The following is a 20,385-nucleotide window of genomic DNA, read 5'->3' as shown; positions in this document are numbered from 1 at the left end:
TAAAAAATTTGAAGCTCTGATGTTTTTCACAGAGAAATGAGGCTTGTGCTCAAACTGTTCTGCTGGGTTTTTGATGTAAAAGCCATTAAGAATTAAAGAAATGAATTTTAAAATGTCTGTTTCTCCAATGCAGTTCTGTTTGATAATGAGGGACAGACAGAAATGGTGTAGTTCTTGTTTTCATTGTCTGAAAATCTAATTTTCTAAACTATTACCTTTCAGGTAAGTCAAAGCAAATTTTTCATAGTGAGTTTGAAGGTGACTCAGGTAAGCCCAGTTTTGGACTTAAACTCAGTCTTTTTCTGTGGATTTGTAAGTGAATAGATGTGTGTGTATAACATATCCTTTGTCAATAATAGGTGCATTTGTATAACACTGTCCTGTGTTAATATTTAAAACTAAACCTCTCTGCTTGTTGCTTGGGAAATAGGTTTTACTGTACCACATTTTATAGGTACAGACAGCAAGGTAGGATTGCATATAGGTTTTATTTTTTTAAGATGTTGCAAGATGGTTGCAGATGTTTGGAGAGTCTTTCTGGTTTTGTTTCTGTCAGTGAATAGGGTGATTCTCTTAGTGATTAGTCCTGTATAGGTTTCACCAGTAATTACAAAAACTAACATTCTAAAAAAATGAATGATAGCTAGTAATTAACATTTGCAGTAAGAACTCATGATGATGCATTTTTTATTGAAATTTAGTCTAAAAAGTTACCAGATGAAATGGCAGTGTTTTTAAAGATAGTTTGGTGTAATCTCCGTGTTACCGTGTAAAATGATCAAACCATGTAAAATGTTGTGAGAAAGGGTTATGGATGAAAAAACAATTTCCTGAGAGATCTAAATCAGGATGAATGAACATTTCAGATGTGAGCATGCTGTGTCTTTTTGGTCATTCTGTCTATGTCTACAGCAGAAATTACCCAAACTCGTAGGACTACTTGCATGTATTTAGACTTTATATGTACTTGCATATTTTATTAAATGAAAAATGGTTTAAATGTTAGATTTGCCAGCTGACCAATGTCTGAACAAAGGAAGTTGTGCTGTTTTGGTCACTGAAGGTGGGTGGGTGTGAGTCTGGTGTGTGCATTGATGCAGCCAGGAGACACAGAGGCTGAATCTGTTGTGCCTTTCCATAATTGATGATTGTGAGAGTGTTTTGGCATTTATAGTGCTGAATTAATGACAACTGCAGCCAAAACTGAGAAGCAAAGTTTGGATGGCACTGTGGAGGCAACCTGAAAATGTACATGGTGGTATTTTGGTATGATGTTTTCAGTAAAATTTACAGGCAACTTGCAGGTTTTAATTTTGCTTTGTTTGTTTGTTTTTTAGTTTTTAATTAGGTAAATGTAAACATCTCTAAATAAAGCTGGTGGCACATTTTTCTTTGGTAATGTTACAGCACACAGCTGTTTGGTCCATTAGAAGGCATCTTGCACATAAAACTTGTATGATAGCTTTTCTACTGATCTAATTTTTTAATTGCTGGTAGTTCCATAAGGTATGCTACAGTTTAAAAATTCAGATTAAGATTTATGATGTTGTGTTTTTAATATTTACTATTATTTGATAAATTTTAATGGACATTAAAGAAAGTGAGTCATGGTCTAGGAGAGTACCAAAAAAAGCAAAAGATCAAAATGTGCTGTGAGCTTAAATCACTTCAGCAATCATAGTATTGGCTTTTATAGCCTTTAGCATATGACTCATTGCTTCAAAGCCCAGCTTCATGACTGATATCAGTCTCATGAGAAGAAGAAACTGGTAGTTCAGTCAACTGGTCTCACTCTCAATTAGAAACGAAATCTATGTTTGTTGTTAAGTGGAGAATAATATCTTTCTTTCCTACCTCAGTTTGGGAATATTAACTAAAAAATAAAAATCTTTTGATTCTTCTATATTTTTTCTCAAACCTGCAGTGGTAGAAACAATTGTGTCATAGAACAGAACACAATGAAAGTCTAAAATTCTTTAATTTTGTTTTCCAGGCAGCAGCAAGGCAGCACCACAGTGTCCTCTCCATCTGTACACCACGAAGTGAGTGCTTGTGCCAAGTGCTGTAATTTAAAATCTGTGTTTTGCTGAGCAGCCATTTTGTGCAGATTTCTGTCACCTTAGAAAACATCTGCCCTAAGCCCATCCACCTGTTCCCCCGCACATCTCTGGCACCGAGCTGGTTCTTAATCTTCTTGGATATGGAGTGAAATAAGGTTTGAGGTACTGTGAACTGTGGTTTTGTATTCCTGGGTATACAAACTTTATCATGTATTTATAAGTGACCACAGAGGGGATGTGTCAAAACATCTGAGGTTTCCCATCACACTTCCTTGTCTGGCACACTCAAAATGAAGCACGAAAAATCAGTGTTGATTTATTTTACTTTTTTAACTTGCACAGATTTTGCACTGTCTTAAAATTTCCATGAATTTAGGTGGCTTAATCTGATAATTCATAAAACAAACTTCTGCTTTGGTTCAGTCAATTCCAAGTTCTCAAAATATCCAGCATCCTGTGTTGAATGTTATTTTGGCAAAATGTCCTGAACTGTTCTGCTTTGCTTTAGAAGATCATGTGCAATAACTATTGCCTCAAACCCTTGTGTTTTCTCCTTGTGAGCAGACATTATCCCCGTGTAGTGCCCGTGCCCTTCCCCGCCATGGCAGCCTATGGACAGGCTCAGTACAGCACAGGTATCCAGCAGGCTGCTGCCTACACTGCCTATCCTCCCCCAGGGCAGCCCTACGGAATCCCCTCCTACAGTGAGTACTCCAGACTCCTGCTGCTGCTGGAAAAATAGACTGAAACTGTTTAAACCTTAGAGTGAAGTGGTATTTGTGTCTCAGCGACGTTGTCTTCTCAGGCTTAGAGGAAAGTCTAGCTTTAAAAATGTTAGGTTTACTTTGAACTATATCAGCCTTAAATCTAACAGCTTTTCATATCATGAGTTATGTTTTTCAAACTAGATAAGTTTGGAGTCAGTCATTAGTAGACTATGAGAAATTCAGGTTCAGTAGGATGTGCCACTTAGGAGCAGTAGCTTCTGAGTGTTCCTATGATTCACTGTCAAGACAAAGTACAGTAAAGATGATAATTATGAAAACTACACTTTGCCACTTGATTGTTCCTAAAGTTTCAATAACACAAGCTACTTTGAGAAAATTTTTGTGTGTATTATTACAGAAGAACCAAAGTGCAGAGCAGAATAAGGCATGGGTGAGATGTTACAGAGTACCTTGGTTTTGGAAGACAGTTTGTGTTTAAATGGACAGTTTTTGGCTATATGTGCAGTCAGCATTTCTAATCCCAGTCAGCATTGGTCTCTGCTTTTCTGCACAGCCTTGCCAGCAGCTGTGGAGGGACAGGGCTGTGCAGGAGCAGCTGGGGGATTCACACAGGGCACTGATTAAACCAGCACTCCTGACAGAGGAATGCCTGCTAAACCAAGCCTTAAGTGTCCTCAAGCTCTGCATGGGAATACCGAGCTTTTGAGGAGCCTGAAAGTTCTTTCCACTCGTGAAGACCAAAGAGATGTTGCTCTTGTTTAGCTACAGCTCTTTAACAGAAAGCTTTAGGCTTCTTACTTCTGGCTGCTCCCATCAGGGCTGAGTCTTGTACCATTAAAGTAGTTTTGTTTTCATACCTGTTTTCTCTTGTGCTCTTAAACACCTTTGTTTAATTGGCAAATACAGTATCTCTTCCCAACAAGAGGTTTTTATACAGACAAAGCTTTCACTGAAGGGAAATTTAGTGCAGCTCTCTGGAAGGCTGGGGAAATGGCCTTGACAGAGCCAAAGCTCTACCAGGATGATGAGAGGAATGTTTTGAGACCCTTTCCTGGAGCTATTTATGTGTTTGCATCAGCTGGCTGACTTCCAAGGAAAACTCTGAGCAGTTGTCTTGTTAGAGCAGGTGAAAGTAGAGCCATTTGCTACTGCCTAGAGGCTTTAGAGCATACATGTGTCAGGCCCATATGCTGCTTATAAATCCTCTGGGTGACCTTTTAGCATCCTTGAGCAGTGGTTTCCCTCCCCCAGCCCCTACACCCTCTCTAAGATACTCAGCACAGCCAATGAAAAGCTCCACCTGGCTGACAACCAAGAACAATGAGGCAGTATTGTTTTTAGGCACAAAAAATAAAACTCGGCCAGTTTCTAGACAAAACAAAACATTATGTGGAAATTAATTTGGTGCTAAGTTACTTTGCTGTCTGAAAATAATTTTTAGGCTTCCAAAGAGGCTCATTCTCTGCAGATTAATTGTAGCTGGGGTGGGTAGGTTGGATGCTGGCCTGTGGAGTGCTGATGGAATAGAAAAGCACAGGGTGTTGGGTAGAGGGGCTTCTCTGCACACACTTCTCTTCCCCAGCACTGATGAAGCCACTTCATCCCTGCTGGGAAGTGGCATTTGTCCCCTCACTGTCCAAATAAACTCCTGCCTTTCACAGTCATCTTGTGCTCAGACTGCGTCACAGTTCTTCTCACCTAAAGCTGTAATAAGTGATTTTTATTAGAGAAAACATTATCTAGGAGAACTTATTCCAAACCTGAGCAAGCACAGACTTGCTGCGTCTAGTTAAGGTAGAAAGGAGCATGTTTGGGCAAAGGCACCTGAATTCAACTTGTCTTCGAGTTTGCCTGCAAGTGCTAAAAGATGAAAACAGCATGGAAAGTGTATAAATCCAAGGCTCAAACATCGGCAGGGTCTTTGTTTAACCCCAGCACCCAGGGAGTGTCCAATGGCCATCTTTTGTTTTGCAAATAGGATGCAGAGGAGGGAAGGATCACGCCCAAAGGGTTCATAATATGTTGCACCTTTGAGCTGTTTATTTTAATAATACAGCTGTACAATCTCAGAATAAAATATCAACTCCTTTCATTACCAGCAAGGGTTTCATCTTGCAATGTTTTATTCAGCTATTGCTGTTCCCCCTGTAAATTGTCAGTTTAATTGCCTGCATTTAGAAATGAAAAGATTTTTGTGGCTTCAGGGCTTACCTATTGTTCCTGAACTGTATGTTATATCCAACTGAGTAGATGATAACCCTCCTGTAGGAATTGCCAATAAATGTTTTGATACCAAAGCTGAAAATATAATGCAAGAAAAAAATAACTCTTTTGAGAACAGAAATCTTGAGGTTATTTTTCTGAAGGTCCTGTTCCATTGTTAATCATTGCTTGCATCTGATAATTCTTCAGGAAGTTTATGTGTTAATGAGTTTCTTCAATTCTGTAACAAAACTATATGTTCAGAAATTGTTTTTGAAAACTGTATCATTTGTGTTGTTTGCCCATCTGAGCAAAAGTGCATTTGGGTGTCGATACAGGATGCAGCTGACTCAAATAAATTTGTGATGAATTTGTTTGGCTTTTAGGAGACCTGTTTGGGTAATGCAGAGTTAAACATGCATATATTTTTATATTTATATTTATATTTATATTTATATTTATATTTATATTTATATTTATATTTATATTTATATTTATATTTATATTTATATTTATATTTATATTTGTAAAAGAAAGCATTAAAAAAAGAGAATTTATTTGGTTAAAATCCAGGTGAAAATTTGTTAATTCCTACACTTGCTTTTTTTTACATCCCCATATGACAAGCACTCATGTTTTGCTCTTGGTTCCCACTGTGCACCCCGAAGGCATTAAAACAGAGGACAGCCTGAGCCACTCCCCAGGCCAGGGTGGATTTCTCAGCTACGGCTCCGGCTTCGGCAGCGCGGCGGGACAGGCGCCCTACTCCTACCAGATGCACGGTGAGAGGGGCTCAGGGGACTCAGGGGGGCACTCTCAGCCCCATCCTGCCCAATTCTCCTCCTGCCACTGCTGGGAAAGCTTGGAGGTGTGGGCAGCACAGGGAGGGAGTCTCTGCCTGATCTGTTTTGCTCATCAGGGCATTGCTTTTTGGCTGAAGGACTGGATTTAAGTGTGATGCCCTAGCAGAATTTCACCTATGATCAGTATAAGCTTTGTCTTTCTGCAGAACCTGTGTTGTCTTTTTCTTCATTAGTTCTGTGACTGCATAGGTTGTTGTGTTGGTGTGAGTTCCTGCATTCTGATGGAAGCAAAACAAAAGTGGTTTTATACTTCATGCAAACAGTCCTGTCACCTCTGCAGGCTCTGCATTGGCTTTGTCCATCCCTCTGAGATTTTCCAAGGGTTGTAAAACTAAAGGGAATTGCATGGCTTTCCCAAATTCTTGTAGAAGCTGTGGAAGGGGAGAGAGATCAAGTCAATCACTTTGCTTTTTGATATTGTTGAGGAGTTTATGCAAAAGGCCCTTTTGTGACATTATACTTAGCTGTCCCTATTGCAAAAATGTCTTTTGATTCTCTTAATTCTTCTCAATCCTGAAAGTGAAAGGTGGACACACACATCCATTTTTATTTTAAGTCTGAGAGCTTCTAAAATCCTTCACTGTTACCAAAACAGGGAAAACAAGGTAGAATCCATTTTATTCCAGATATTATGTAAGACAGCTGAAGACTAAAAGTTGACCCTTGGCTGAGACTTCACCTGCTGATTTTGTCAGAGCACGTTATCTCTTACACTAAAGTGGTTTTTGGGGCTTGAATAACTCAGAGTACATGCTGAAGACACACAAAAAAACATTTAAAAAAGGAAGCCTGTGGGTTTGGGGTTTTTTGTCACATGGACTCCTAGAGGTGTCACCTGTCCTGCTTCCACATGTGCTCTTTTGAGAAGGCAGACTCTTGACTTTACTTGGACTGAGATTTTTAAGGTGCTCCCATTGTTCAGTCAAGAATTTTAGACAAGCAAATTTTGTGCATCAGCACTTGAAAATGTTACACTTGTAAGCAGCAGTGACACAGCCATGAGTTGGACCAAACAGGCTGAGGAGACCTGAGTGTATGAGCATGAACATGCCCCAGGGCCATGCTGTGCTGATGGGTAAAATCACTTCTTTTCAGATAGTCCTTCCAGGAAGATTGTTTCAGCTAGCTCAGTAAGCCTTTAATGCAAAAGAAAATAGGGGAAAACAGTTTCTGCAAGTGGCAGGTGCTTCTCTCAAGGCACAGGGAGCAGGAGTGAATGTGTCTTCCTGTAAAGAAATATTTCCACCCTTCTCCTCCTGAGAGGAGCAGTGTGAATCCCTGGCTGTGTGGTTTATTTACCTTGCTGAGTGCTGCTGAGAGGTTTTGGGTGAGGAGCCAGGAGTCTTCCTGTGCTGAGTCTGCCCAGGATTGTGGGCTCGGGGCTGTCCCAGCCACAGCACTCAGGGTGGGATGTGATCACTGCCTGTGCCCCCAGATCCAGCACCACCGGGACTGGCTAAACCAGCTGAAAAGGGAAAGTTTTTCTTGATTTATATTTATTTAAAAGTTCAAGGGGGCTTCAAGAGTCAAGCTTCTAACTCCCAGTTCAAGGACAAAATGTTTTTTGCATCATGTGGGAAGAGAGATCATAAAGAGGGTGATGGTGAGGGGCTCAGCAAGAGAAGGTATCTCCAACTGCTGCTCACTTTTCTGTTACAAAGTGCAAAGGAAAACATTTCTTTTTTAAGCTGTTCTCTGCGGATATTGTAAGGTGTTAATAGCTCAGGTACGTAAGTGAAATAATTTTGTATTGTTTGCCTCCACTGAGGACCAGCTCCCAGGTCTGATACTGATCTCACCTGTGGGTGAGGGTGGTGCTCAGATTGTTGAACCCTCCTGATTCCTCCTCACTGTCCCTCAGATTGGAGTTACAGCAGCAAACAAGTGCCCACTGTAGGTGTTACACCACTCACCAAGGAGCAGAAAACTTCTTGGGTGACAAATTTTTGTCTGCCAGGGCTGTGGGACAAATGCTGTCCTTCAGTGTTACCATGGCTGGTGCTGGTTTGGTCCCTCTGGTGCTTGTTTGGCAGCAGCCCTGGCAGGCTGGGATACCTGTGGGGTTGTGAACAGTAAATTGTATTTCTGAAGCCAAATTGTGCTCTCTTTAGGTCTGTTTGTTTGCAGAACAAACACAGGTGATGCAGGTGTAAAGGGGTAGCATTCAGCTTTTCATCCTGAACTCCAGCTGTCAGTTCTATCCTGGTTCTTGAATGAGAACAGGATCCACTAAAGAACAAAAATGAAGATATAACAGCCTTTTGGTCAGTAAGTGGTAAAGAGCTATTTTACTGCCAGTCAGAAGGGGAAATCTATTTTCATGCTTCCCTAGCATGAAACAAAATTGATTGTGGAAGAGTTTGTTAGCCAAATAGTTAATGCAGTGTGTCACACACACATATACAAATATAGAAGATGACACAAAACCATGCTGCAAAGGTACTGTGGATTGAAACAAAGATTTTAATTGCCAAGTAACAATGGATATCGTCAGGCTTCAAGTAACATTCAGACTGAAATCTGGTATTCACATATTAGCTCTGAAGGAGTGACTTTTCTCCTTTTTTTCTTTTTGACCAGTGCTGTGTAGATGGTTGTTCCAGGTCATTATTGCATTTAGAAAATTATTTGTTTCATAATGAAGAGATCTGAAGTATGCATGTGGCCAGTCTGGGGATGCACTCACTTTTAGAGTCATGAATCTGGAGAGGAGGTAACAGCCTGTATTAGATTTTTGCCTTTAAAGTGGTAAATTTATCATGCTGGGAGAGAAATGTTTCTTCAAGGTCCATTTCATTTCTTAATCAATCCTCATGTAAGTGTTCAGTTACAGCACCAATCACCAAACACCCTGGGCTTGGTATTAAAATATATTTCACTTTTTAGCACACATTTTTCTAAGTTTACTTCTTCTGACAATTTAGCAGTTCAGTGATTTGCTCAGACTTCTGGTAAAATTACTATTCAATGATAGAAATTGAACATGAAACACAAGGATTATCTTCCAGTTGTGCCCCCAAAATCCTACTGTCTTCACTGGCAGCTGAGGAAACTGCATTTTGCTGAGGGTGGGGGAGAAATCTTTGGAATATAAGAAACTTAACATTTAGTGAGCTATGTAAAATACAAAGAGAAAATTTTGCCAGCACATTAGCTAACCCAGAAACCCATCAGCTCTGCAGAGAGTGCAATAACAGCCAGCTTATAGAGCATTTCCTGTGGTTGCAAGAGCATGTGCTACCCCTTGATTGCACATTAGGACATTTCTTCTCAGCTTGTCATTAATTCCTAGACAATGCCTTGCTCTTCAGTTGTAATTGCTGAAATGACAGCTGGTATGAAACTATGAAGTTGCACAACAGTTAAAACTGTGGCCAGAGACCATTGTGGATGCTGTTGTTGGGCAGGAAAAGATTTGACTGCTTTTTTGGGGTTTTTTAATATCCAAATCTATCTACCCACAAAATACTTTTTACATTACAAAGGAAAAATCAGTTATGTAACTGGGATGACTTTCCATTGCCAAGGAATTGCAGAGCAGTGTTGAGCTTGGGACAGACATAAATTTGGGACCCAAGACCTATGCAGTGAAATTCTTTGCTACTGCTGAACATTTGTTTTCTTTGTAGAGCCCTTCTGATGAGCTGTGAAGTAGTGAATGAATAGAAATTAACATTTCTTTTGTGCAACACTGATTTAAAATGGATTAATTATATATATTGCTTATGTTTGTGGAATGAATTGTTTATGAATTGTTTTCCTGGCCCAAGAACAAGTAAAATCTGAATAATTAATCAATTAAAATGTTTCTTATGCTGAAAACATTTTGACCCTTGTTGAGATCTGGATAATCTAGACAAATTTTTTTCCAAGAGATGCCAGAATTTCTTGCAATTGTTTGCGAATTTGTGTGTTAAAAATTTAATATGAGGTCATAAATACCAATTTGTCGTGAACAGCTACCTCTGCCTGCATGAATTTTACAAAGGATGTCCATGTTTAGTTTTGAACTTGATTCTTGATGATGGAAATAGTGATGAAATTTCAATCTACACCTGAGCAACGTGGATCACACTTTGGCATCCAGATAGCAAATCCTTGTGAAGTCCCAAAAATAAAGGAAAGTGAGAGCATGTTCTCAGCAAACTGTCACTCTGATGCCTTGGATTGATAAAATTAAAACCTCAGTAGAAATGTAGCAGCCTCTTTCAAAAGCTACTGCTGCACAGCTGGTTTGCATTAATTGCAGTCTAAAACTGTGGCAGTAAAGTTGTGCTCCACGCCGTGGTGGGTTCAGCAGGGAGAGGCCTCTCTTCAGGAGGGGTCAGACCTCACTTTTTGCAGTGTAAATACAAGGTTCCTCAGAATAACAGCATGGTCTCCCTTTCAAAGATTTTTAAACACCAGGGGCTGACTGTGCTCCATTTACTTTGTTTTAAAAGGAGCTGACTTGTAGGAGAGGGAAGTCTGTGGGAGAGGCAAAGGTGTTGACAGTGATGCACTGTGGGCTGCAAGGATCTGTGCTACTGCTGCCCAAGGGAAAGCTCTGCTTTAACTCCTGCCTTTAATGGAAATTAAATAGTAACTGCTACAGTCAAAATCTTCTCTGAGGCAGAGCATTTATTTTGGAGGTGTCTTGTGTCTCCTTGAGAGTTTTGTGTGACTTTGTCATCAGGGTTGTGGGGGTGGCACTGGGGAGATGGGAGCAGCTGTGACAGTCATGAATCAGAGAGAAGCAGTAAGGTAGGGCAATAGTAAAAGGACTGGATAAGGAAAATGCAGATAAAAGTTTGTGTGGTGAGAAAGGGAAGTTTGTGTGGGAGAAGGAGAGTGTGGAATACAGAGAAGAAAGAAGTGACATTCCCTGACATGCTGCATGAGTGTCTTGAGAGCATTGGTGGAGGTCAGGTAGAAATCTCAAAATGTGGGTTAATGCAAAATCAGTATTCTTTGCTTCTATAGGATATAAAAAAAAATCAAAAAATGTAGGATGGTAACAGCTTGGGAAATCATGAACTTGGCCTTGAATATTCAGCTTACAGTGCACTTGGCAAAGAATATGCTAAAATGTTATGGAAGCTTCACTGAATAATTGATTTAGTATACCTAATGATTTTGAAAATGTCTAGGAGGCAATAGAAGAGCTAGTGTAAAATTACATATAAAATTCTGTGTTGAGAAACATCATACCTGTATAGTCAGGTATTTGAAATTGAGGAAACATCAGATTCATGATGCTGTGCAGGACTGGTACTGCTTTTGTTGTATCTCATCTCCAAGCCCTGTGTGAGGTAATGCTGTGGAGGAAGAAACAGAATTCAGTCATAGGATGAGAGAGTGGGATGATGTTTGTGGGCAAGTTCAGCCTGACCCTGCTTCAGGCAGCACAGGCTGTGCAGCTCAGGAGTTTCTGAACTGCTCTGCTGGCAGTGGGTAACACTCCTGCATGGGCCTTTTTGGATGCCCCTTCTGTTTATATTGGCTGGGTTTAAATCTGCACTGCAGTACTGTGACCTCTAGAACTATGAGAATACCTGCACTGGCTGAAGAGGAGCCTGCTGAGTTACCACAGATAAAAAGAGAGGATGAACATTTGACTTAGGAAACCTGTAACTGGCAGATTAATTGATGCTGACAAGTCATTACCAGGACAAAGATCACTCCACTGTTGTCAAGTTTCTTACATTTTTCTCTGCTGTGGCTCTTCTGGAGGCCCTGCAGTACTGCAGCAGTGCCTGGAGGCTGGAAAATCAAGACAAATATTGAGACTTAGTAGTGGGTCAGACAGTGGAGATGTGCTGACCAGCTCCCTTTCTCTTTTCCACTGGAGATTTACTTTGCTCAGGAGGAAGAGAATTGCTAAGTAATAGCTGTGCTGACAGGGCAGGTTTTTATCCCCAGTGGCATGACTGTAGATATGACAAGGCTATTTGGATTTGAGTGCTGACCTGGGAACTGGAGCTTCATGGCCACTAATTAGCATAGGAGGTGGCAAATCCAGCTTTCCTTTATCATGTCTTGTTATCCATCAGTGAAGGATTGTATCCAGGATAAAACTGCAGCTGGAGGAATCTTTATTCTTTGGTGTCCATGGAGTCACCCAAATAAAGTCAGTTTTGCTGGTGGTTTTTTTACAACAAGGTATTGCATAGAAACAGTGTGTCCTGTATCCTTGCTGTAAGGATGTTTACTTTTTGGCCCAAAACATTTCCTTTTGATTTGTTTTTGAAGACAGTCCAGTGTGATTTGCTTCTATAGCTGTAGCATTGTTAGACAGAAGTGGTTAAAAACACTAACTGCTTTCCCATGGTTCAAATCCTGAGAGTAACTATAAACCATCCCAGTATTGTTAACATCACTGTTGATCTGGACTGAGGTACACAGATAACCAAGCTCAAAAGGATGGTAAAGCCAGGCTCTTAAAACTGCTCTGGTCATCACTTACTAAAGCTCTTTGAGGCTCTGTGGGTTGAGCAGTCCCAGGAGCAGGGGAAGAGCTGTGACTCAGAAAAACTGAACCATGAAATGTGTTTTATATCACCATTCAGAGTGCCCTCCAACACCTGGTCAGGCTGACAGGACTGCATGGGATTGTGGTGGGAGACAAATGGACTTACTTTGAATGGGTTTTGTATCTGAGAGTATCATCTGCAGGGGGTGTTCATGTGCTATTGGGATCAATGTCCTTTATCAGATACTGCTGATGTCAAGTGGTCTAACATTGTAGAATAATGCATTTCATCTAGATTAATGCAGTGTGCTCTTCCCTGCACTGTCTGAGCCCTTCCAGACAGAAATACAAGACTTTTTGGGGAAGGGTTCATTACACCTAATGGCAAACAGTTGAGCAATCTGCTGCAAAGTACATATGGGTTGAATTTTTCTTCTCCTTTAACAGGTCAGATAGTCTTGAAATGCCTCCACAGCTGACAACCATGCATGGTTTTATGAGTCTTCTTGCCCAGTAAATGCAGGCAGATGTTGTAGGATTTGGAACCTTACAAGGCACTAGAGTATAGCTGGTGGGAGGTAATTTTGATGAGTGCTTAACCTCTCACTAAAATGTAGCAGCTTGGAGAAGGCAGTATTTACTGCAGGAAGCATTAGCTTGTCAGAGAGCTAAAGCACTGCAGAGAAGCTCTCTGAATGGCCATGGGAGTGTTCAGGCAGATGTTGTTCATAGCACAGAGCAGTGCACACTGTGCAGGGAGGTGCACTGGGGCTCTGCCTGCATCACTCACAGTCAGCAGTGCTTTCTGCAGGAAAACAGCCTGGTGATGTCAGAATGCACAGCCATTGTGTGCTGCCTTGTAAAATACCATGCAATCCAGTTGACCCCTGCAGGCATTTATTTTATTAGTCCTAAATGGTCAGATAATCCTTTGAGAGAGCTCTCTGTGGAACCATTGTGTGTTTCATCTGCAAGTTAGAGGAAATGCTTAAGTCTAAGCTGCATCATTCTGTTTTCTGAAATCATGACACAGACATACTCAGAAATGCCCATGTTAGCCACATTAGTGTTGCATCATTTAAGTGTTCTGGACTCTCAGTTGCTGCTGGCTGCCCAGAGAGCTGTGACAAGCACTGTTCACCTGTGTTGAACCTGCCCATCTCCTCCTCTGACTGTTGGATATTTCATTGAATGTTGAAAGTGCAAACCATCTATTCTTCTATATATAGCAGCTTATTCTCTTTTGAGCAGTACAGGAGGCTTGGAGAACACCTCCTTGTTGTCAGGGCCCTGTGAAAGACAAGCACACAAACCTGATTTTCACCTTGTGGTTTTGATCTGAGCTACACCACAGGCCCATCCTGGCTTCATAATCACCACTCCCTAAGACACAAGCATTCCTGTATCATACTGGAATACATTTTTTTTCATAAGCTGAAAAAAAATTAACTAGATAAGCTTAATTCTTAATACTCTAAAAATAACCATGAATATTCCTTTCTTTACTTGCTCATACCTGGCAAGGAGGGGAAGAAATGCAGCTTGGTACTGCAGTGACTGAAAGACAGATGTAGAGGGTGAGAAGCTGGTATGAAAGTTTTTGCAGGAGCACTGGCCAGATCATGCACCATTGAAATGATCATTGACCATGGCAGAGACTTTTCTGGAATGCTCGAATTAAAAAGTGAATGAAGGAAAATAGCAAATTAAATCCATCTGTTTGAGAACAGGAATAGAGCATTCATCAGCTCACAAAGAGTTTTTCTGTACATGTTGCCCCTGCACACTCACACAGAGAAGGGCCACATCTACTTATCAAGGAAAAATAATGCACAGGCTCTGCCTGGCATGTGGACACCTTTCAAGCAGTGTCTTTCCATGAGAGTGTGTTTGTGATAGAAATACTTTACAGGAACACTTACAGTACCACACATCTGAAGAGCTGTTCACTTCAGAGTTCAGATTGTTTTATTATGAGCTAAATGTTCTTTAAGGTACCTGTGAATGAGGGCATTGTGACATTTAGCAACTGGCTTGATTGAATACAGATGTGAGCCATATTCCATATGGAGAAGATCCAGAGGGGGAGATCCTAGTTTTGTTTCTGATTTGCAGGGAGTTTGAATGCAATTATTTGGCATTGAGCTACCAAGATAGATGGAAACAAATTGCTTGCTCCCATCTCTACAGTATTGCAAATGTAAAACCAGCCTCAATTTGAGAGTGTGTGTTGTCTTCAGAGGTCAATGGAAAAAAAGCCAATATATGTGAAAGCAAAAGTTCTGTAGAAATAGGCAGAAATGGGAGGGGGACAGGCATTCATGTACATTGCTTACCAAAGGGCTTCCTAGGTGTGCCCCATTCCACATAGAACCACTTTTCGAACTTCATTCCAGTCATTCTCAGAGTATTACAAGAAGTGCTATTACCTGGGAAAGTGTTTGAGGGGGGAAATGGTTACATGGGAAATAGGGCTAAATTGCAATATCTGTTGATAATTTTCCAGTTTCTCGAGTGTAAAATTTACTGGTGCAAAACTGAAATTGCACCTGGCGGAATTAATTTTGTTATGGAACTGTTTATTTCCTACCAACAACTTAAGGAGGAAAAGCAAACATTTGGGGCTGGTTCTGGTATGTGTTCTGAACTGCTGAACTCTACAAAGCTGCTCACAGAAACTGTGACCAGCAGACCTCATTCTCTGTTTATGGAGAGAGAGGGTTTATCTTTATCTCCACTGCCTGTGGCACTTGTTTGTTTTCCTGCCATTTGAACTGAGGGTCCATTGAAAACATGGTCTCTCCAGTCTGGCCTGTCAAGGGTCTGAGCTATAATAGTTCCCAAGACAAATATTAATGAACCTGAATCTTTAAGAACTTCCTTTTCCATGCAGATAATTGATTTTTTTTTTCTTCCAGCTTTTCATCCTTGTTCAGCTGGGAAGAAATTCCAAGTGTTTACTGACTTTGGTTGTCCCCAGTGTCCTTACCTGTAATTATTCTGCTGTAACACTGAGCTGCCAAGACATACTGAGCTTAGCAGCTCTCAAGGTGTACTGCAGGGAGGGGGTTCAAATCTCTGAATGCACTGCTGGAGGGCAAGGAAAAGGGTTGTATTTGATCTCAGTTGAGACAAACAATGCTGAGATGGTGGTACTCCTTGGTCAGGATACAGGAGCCAGAAGAAGAGAAAAACCTGAGTTGCCAGGTTGAACTTCAGTTTATAGGGAATACCAATCTTCAGCACTTTCATAAGTATTTAAATATGTAGGTAAAAAATCTGTCCTTCTTTTGAAAATGCCCGGGGCAGAGGGAGCCAGCCTGCAGTGGCATGTAGGGACACCTGAACTTGGGTAGCTCAGCCAAAGTGGCAAAAATATATTTTACAAAACCCAAAAATATATTTTACAAAACCCCAGTGTAAAATCTACCCCACTGGGGCCAGTCACAGTGCACTGGGGGAAGCTGTGGAGTCATTCCCATCCCCTCATCCCCACATTCCTGCCCTCTTCTCCCTGCTCATTACCTGTGTGTGCACAGACACACTCGCTCTTCACAGCTGCAACAAAGTTCTGAGTAAGTTTAATCCAACTGTGCACATCCTTCCTTTTGCTCACTCTCTGACTGTTTGGAAAGCAGGAAGCTGCAGTATCATGTGCAGGTAGCACAGCAATAAACATGTTCTCATCACAATTTACACATAAAGTGTGAGTCCCTCGAGGTAACTCATCCCCCTCTTGACAGCTTTAATAAAGGATGATGGATTGTTTCTAAATGGCAGTTTAGGAAAATCAAAAATTCCCCCCTGTATTGTTTTGAGCTCTGGTGTACAAGAGCTGTTTTGTCTTCTGTGAAAGTTGTTTTTGCCTGTAAGCACTGGGGCTCTATTACTCTCCTTCACAGTGGTGAGAAATGCTGTTACCACAGGAATATATTCATACTGCTGCATACCTGTGACTTTTGGAAAACCTGCAGAAGCCTGTCATGGGTGTGAATGGGGGAAATGCCAAGAGCTGAATGTGTTGCTGTCTTGGGGATGCTGCTCTGGGCAGTCTCCCCATATGGGTTGTTGGAAGCAGGAGTGATTGGACACTGATCCAGGCAGAAATGGCAGGAGGAGGCATCACCCAAGCCCACCTGCACTGGCTCAGCTCCCAGCCAGCACATTCTGGGCCTTGGGGAGACCCAGGCTTCCAGGTACCTGGCAGTCACCTGCACTCTGTTTTCTTCCTCTCTGCTATTTTCTTTTTAAAGACCACATGTGGCAACAAATTAGTTCTGGAGGGCAGAGTCCTCTCTCTTGTTTCTTTTTGGCTTGAGATTTATTCCTCAATGCCTGTGCTTTGTAGCTGCACTTGGCAGAGGGGAGTTAGTTCAGCTGTCCATTCCCCAGCTAATCTGGTGTCCTAAAATAAAAACAAGCAAGTGGAACTTGGGAGGATGGTTGCCACAGAGGTCATGCAGAGTGTCACATGGTTAAAGCAGCACTGCTCAAAGTCTCACGTGGTGAGAACCAGATGAGAAAAAAAGGCCAAAGTTCTGATTAGGGCTCAGTTTGATGGTACACTGAGGTGATAGAATCAAGCTAAGATGAACCCAGTGCAGCCAGGCAGCACCAAAATCATACCTCCTTCACATACCATGTGAAATGAAAAATACTGAAATCAAAACCTGCTTAGAGTGGGGTTAAATCAAGGCTAGAACTCAAGAGGGCAGGAGAGCTTATGGCTCTGCTACCACTGGCCTGGTGGGAGGCAAAGACCATTCTTGTAGATCTAATCTGAACATTTACTTGTCCAAACAAAATCTTTGTGGTGGTGCTTCCTCCAGCTGAGGGAGCCTGTCTGAACATCAGCTGCTTGTCTTGGGAAAGAACCATGTCAATCGTTTCTCTCCTAATATCCCAGGAAGAAGAAATATCTTTGCTCCTTGCTGTTCCAGAAATCTCAGCAATATTGTTCTCACATTGGGAACATCAACATCAGGGAACAAATTTTTCTCCTGAAAACTCCTATGTACCTTATCAATTAGGACAGATGGTAGGATATCCATGCATGAAACAGCACATGTGGGAAGATGTATATATAATCTGAGGGGTTTTCCTACAGGAGAAGAAGATAAAAAGTACTATTCCATTCCTTATTGTAAAAGGAAGGAGCTGAATTATAAATCTAGGCTGAATCCTTGTGTTCCAGCTGTGTTTCCCAGCCCAATAATTAGTGTTTCAGTCAGTAAACCCCAGTAACAGCCCAAAGTTTTTACTGCTTCAGATTTGTGTCATACTTTTTTGTAATGAGCTGGTATTTTACTTCCTGTGGGAAATTATTTGAATTAACATACCCTGTAACTTTGATTGCTGGTGTATCTTATGACTGTGATGCTCTTTCCCTCAGGCACCACAGGAATTTACCAGGGAGCCAATGGCCTGACAAATTCTGCAGGATTCAGTGCTGTGCACCAGGTATGGTTCAGCATCTCTTGCTGGCAACCTTGTCATTTATTTTAAACCACTTGGAAGATTTATAGATCAGAGAGATTTTTTAGTGTTCACATGTATTTAAGGAAGGTTTTGCTGAGCACCATTCTGCTCTACTCCTTGGGCCTGTCTGCTGGACTTCAAGATATCTTGGTTAATTTTGAGATGTGTCTTAGTACAGACTAAGAGTGCACAGAGTGCAGTCCTTTCAGGAGGAGAGTGCCCAGGCAGTGTCTGACTTGCTGCTATAGCAGTGCCAAGAGTTTCCTCATTCTCCTGCCATCTTTCAGATATGTTGTGCATCTCCTGAGGGGATGGCTCCTAGAGTCCTGTCTGCTGTCTTGGCACTGTGCAGTGAATGTGAACAATCTGAGAGAAGCCTTGGCAGGCCCTGCTGGATGTGGAGCCATCTGAGCTGTGTGTTCACTTCCCCCTTTGAGAGCACACCTGTCTGTGGGCTCCAGCCTCACATACCTGATAAATGTGTGTATAAATAAAGCACAAGACAGATGTTTTTCAGTAGCAAATAGCTCTTCTTGTTTGGACCAAACTAATGAGTACAGTGTCCCCGAAAATGTGTTTTGGTTGGCCAGTAATTTCAGTTCCCTGTTTGTAGGGTGATTGTTGACTTGTATTTTTAATGACAACAGTGGGCAATTTCTTTATTGCTTCAGTTTGGGCTTAAAACATCAGCATTACTGATAGAAGTGCATTTGATTGACGTATGGGGGTTACCTAAACAGGGGGGGAAAGCTGGGCTTTTCTTGTTATTTTATAATTTTCTGTAGAAGAAAACAATGAAATTATCTCGTTTCTTTTTCAGTCTAATTGTTTTTATGACAATTTCAGTCTTTGTTCTTGAGAGCTCCCTGGTGACTGGAAGTTAATGAAATAGCTGTCACAGATAAAGATGTAAGCTGTTAAGGAGGAAAGTGCATTTAGTCTTTCTAAAGACTATTTATTATTTAATTTTATTTAATACCAGAGACTAATTATAATTTCTGAGGAAATAAAAGCCTTCTGCTCAAAGACAATGCCCAGAGCATGAACACACTTCTCTATCTGGAAAAGCAAATTCAGTGGACAAGGACAGGAGTGGCAATTAAAGCAAAAAGAAACAAATTAAACCTTTTATGCGTTAATTGTTCAGAGGTACATTTTATAATGTTTTCCAGTGTCCTGCTTTTCACAATACACCCACCAAACATGCAAGGATAATGGTATGGAGTTTCTTTGGGAGCCTTAAAATCAAGACAAAGAGTTTTGTCATAACTCAGCTCCCCAAGGTCACTTGCACCTCATAGTTTTATTTCATTTTTCTGTACGTAGGCAAGATGACTCAGGCATTTATTTATTGCTGAGATAGTTGGGCAGACTGTCGTGCTACTTTCTTTTCATTTTTTTAGCCTAACAACTGATCAGAAGATGTTGCTGATTGTGGGAAAATGCAGCCTGTTTGCTCCTTCTCTCACCCAGTTTTTCATTCTGTTCTTATAATTTCTTATGTATTTTGTTGTTTACAAAGATTATGTGTTCCATCATGGCCCTTTTCAGAAAGCCACCCGACTTTACTTCTATATAAAATTGTTAAACTGTAATATAAAATGTGTCAGCGCTGATAACTAAAATCCTATAACAATCCCCAGAACTTGCCAGATTTCTGACCTCTTGCTGGTTAGCCTATCATATTAAAATAGGAGTGTATTTGGGAGAAGAAGAAATGTAATTTCCTAAGTGAATGAAACACAGTTCTTCAGTGAAATATTCCTGAGCCACGATTTGCTGCATGCACAAGTGACACAGCTTTTGTGGTGGCCTACTTGTTTGTAAGATAAAACCAGACAGATGTGAGGTAGATGTTTCTTTTTCTTTTCCCTCCAAGGAGTATTCCTCGTACCCCAGCTTCCCTCAGAGCCAGTACTCTCAGTATTACAGCTCGTCCTACAGCTCCCCGTACGTGTCTACCAACAGCATCAGCCCCTCGGCCATCCCCACCTCCACCTTCTCTCTGCAGGAGTCTTCCCACAACATCACCAGCCAGAGCACAGAATCCCTCTCTGGTAGGTGCCTCTCTCGTGTTCCCAGCCTGGAAGAATGAGCGCCATCATCTCGTTGTTTGCCATTGTTCCCTCCCCGCTCTCCGAGCTGCCTGGCTGCTCAGTCGGTAGAGCGTGAGAATCCTAATCTCACGGTCACGGGTTCGAGCCCCACACTGGGCGCCAGCTGCTGTGGTTCCCTGCTCACTCTCCAAGCTGCCTCAGCTAGCTCTGGGTCAGAGATGGAGGGAAATCAGCATGGACAAAGGAAAAAACCAAGGAGGCTCCTGATCCTGGGATAATCCTGGGATTGGGATAATGAAAGCGTTTATTCCTGAAGTCTTCCAGGGGAAAAAGAGGGCGAGCATGGGAAACACGGGGATTTTCAAACCTTGGCAAGAGGCGGAGGAACCCCAGATCACAGTCAGAAAACAGGAGGTGGGGGGAGGGTTAACTGCATAACAGACGATGGGGGAACCACAGGAGAAACCATTTCAATGCAAAATATAAACCAAAACAGTGAAATACAACACAATACAATACAATACAGTCGTTGGAGTTTTTTAAAAT

General features: G+C 41.4%; 1 protein-coding gene across 3 annotated transcripts in view; it reads left to right on the top strand.

Moving 5' to 3' along the window:
* EYA2 (EYA transcriptional coactivator and phosphatase 2) overlaps nucleotides 1-20,385 on the top strand; it is an 87,745-nt gene that overhangs the window by 39,817 nt on the left and 27,543 nt on the right. For all 3 annotated transcript variants that reach the window (XM_056507411.1, XM_056507410.1, XM_056507409.1), the window contains exons 3-7: nucleotides 1,994-2,042; nucleotides 2,625-2,764; nucleotides 5,659-5,772; nucleotides 17,697-17,764; nucleotides 19,662-19,839. In XM_056507411.1, the coding sequence (XP_056363386.1) occupies nucleotides 1,994-2,042; nucleotides 2,625-2,764; nucleotides 5,659-5,772; nucleotides 17,697-17,764; nucleotides 19,662-19,839 (549 nt within the window). The remainder of the gene's footprint in view (nucleotides 1-1,993; nucleotides 2,043-2,624; nucleotides 2,765-5,658; nucleotides 5,773-17,696; nucleotides 17,765-19,661; nucleotides 19,840-20,385) is intronic.

Source organism: Oenanthe melanoleuca, chromosome 20, assembly GCF_029582105.1.
Source record: "Oenanthe melanoleuca isolate GR-GAL-2019-014 chromosome 20, OMel1.0, whole genome shotgun sequence".
In the NCBI taxonomy this organism is placed as follows: domain Eukaryota; kingdom Metazoa; phylum Chordata; class Aves; order Passeriformes; family Muscicapidae; genus Oenanthe; species Oenanthe melanoleuca.
This window is presented reverse-complemented; position numbering and strand designations above follow the sequence as displayed.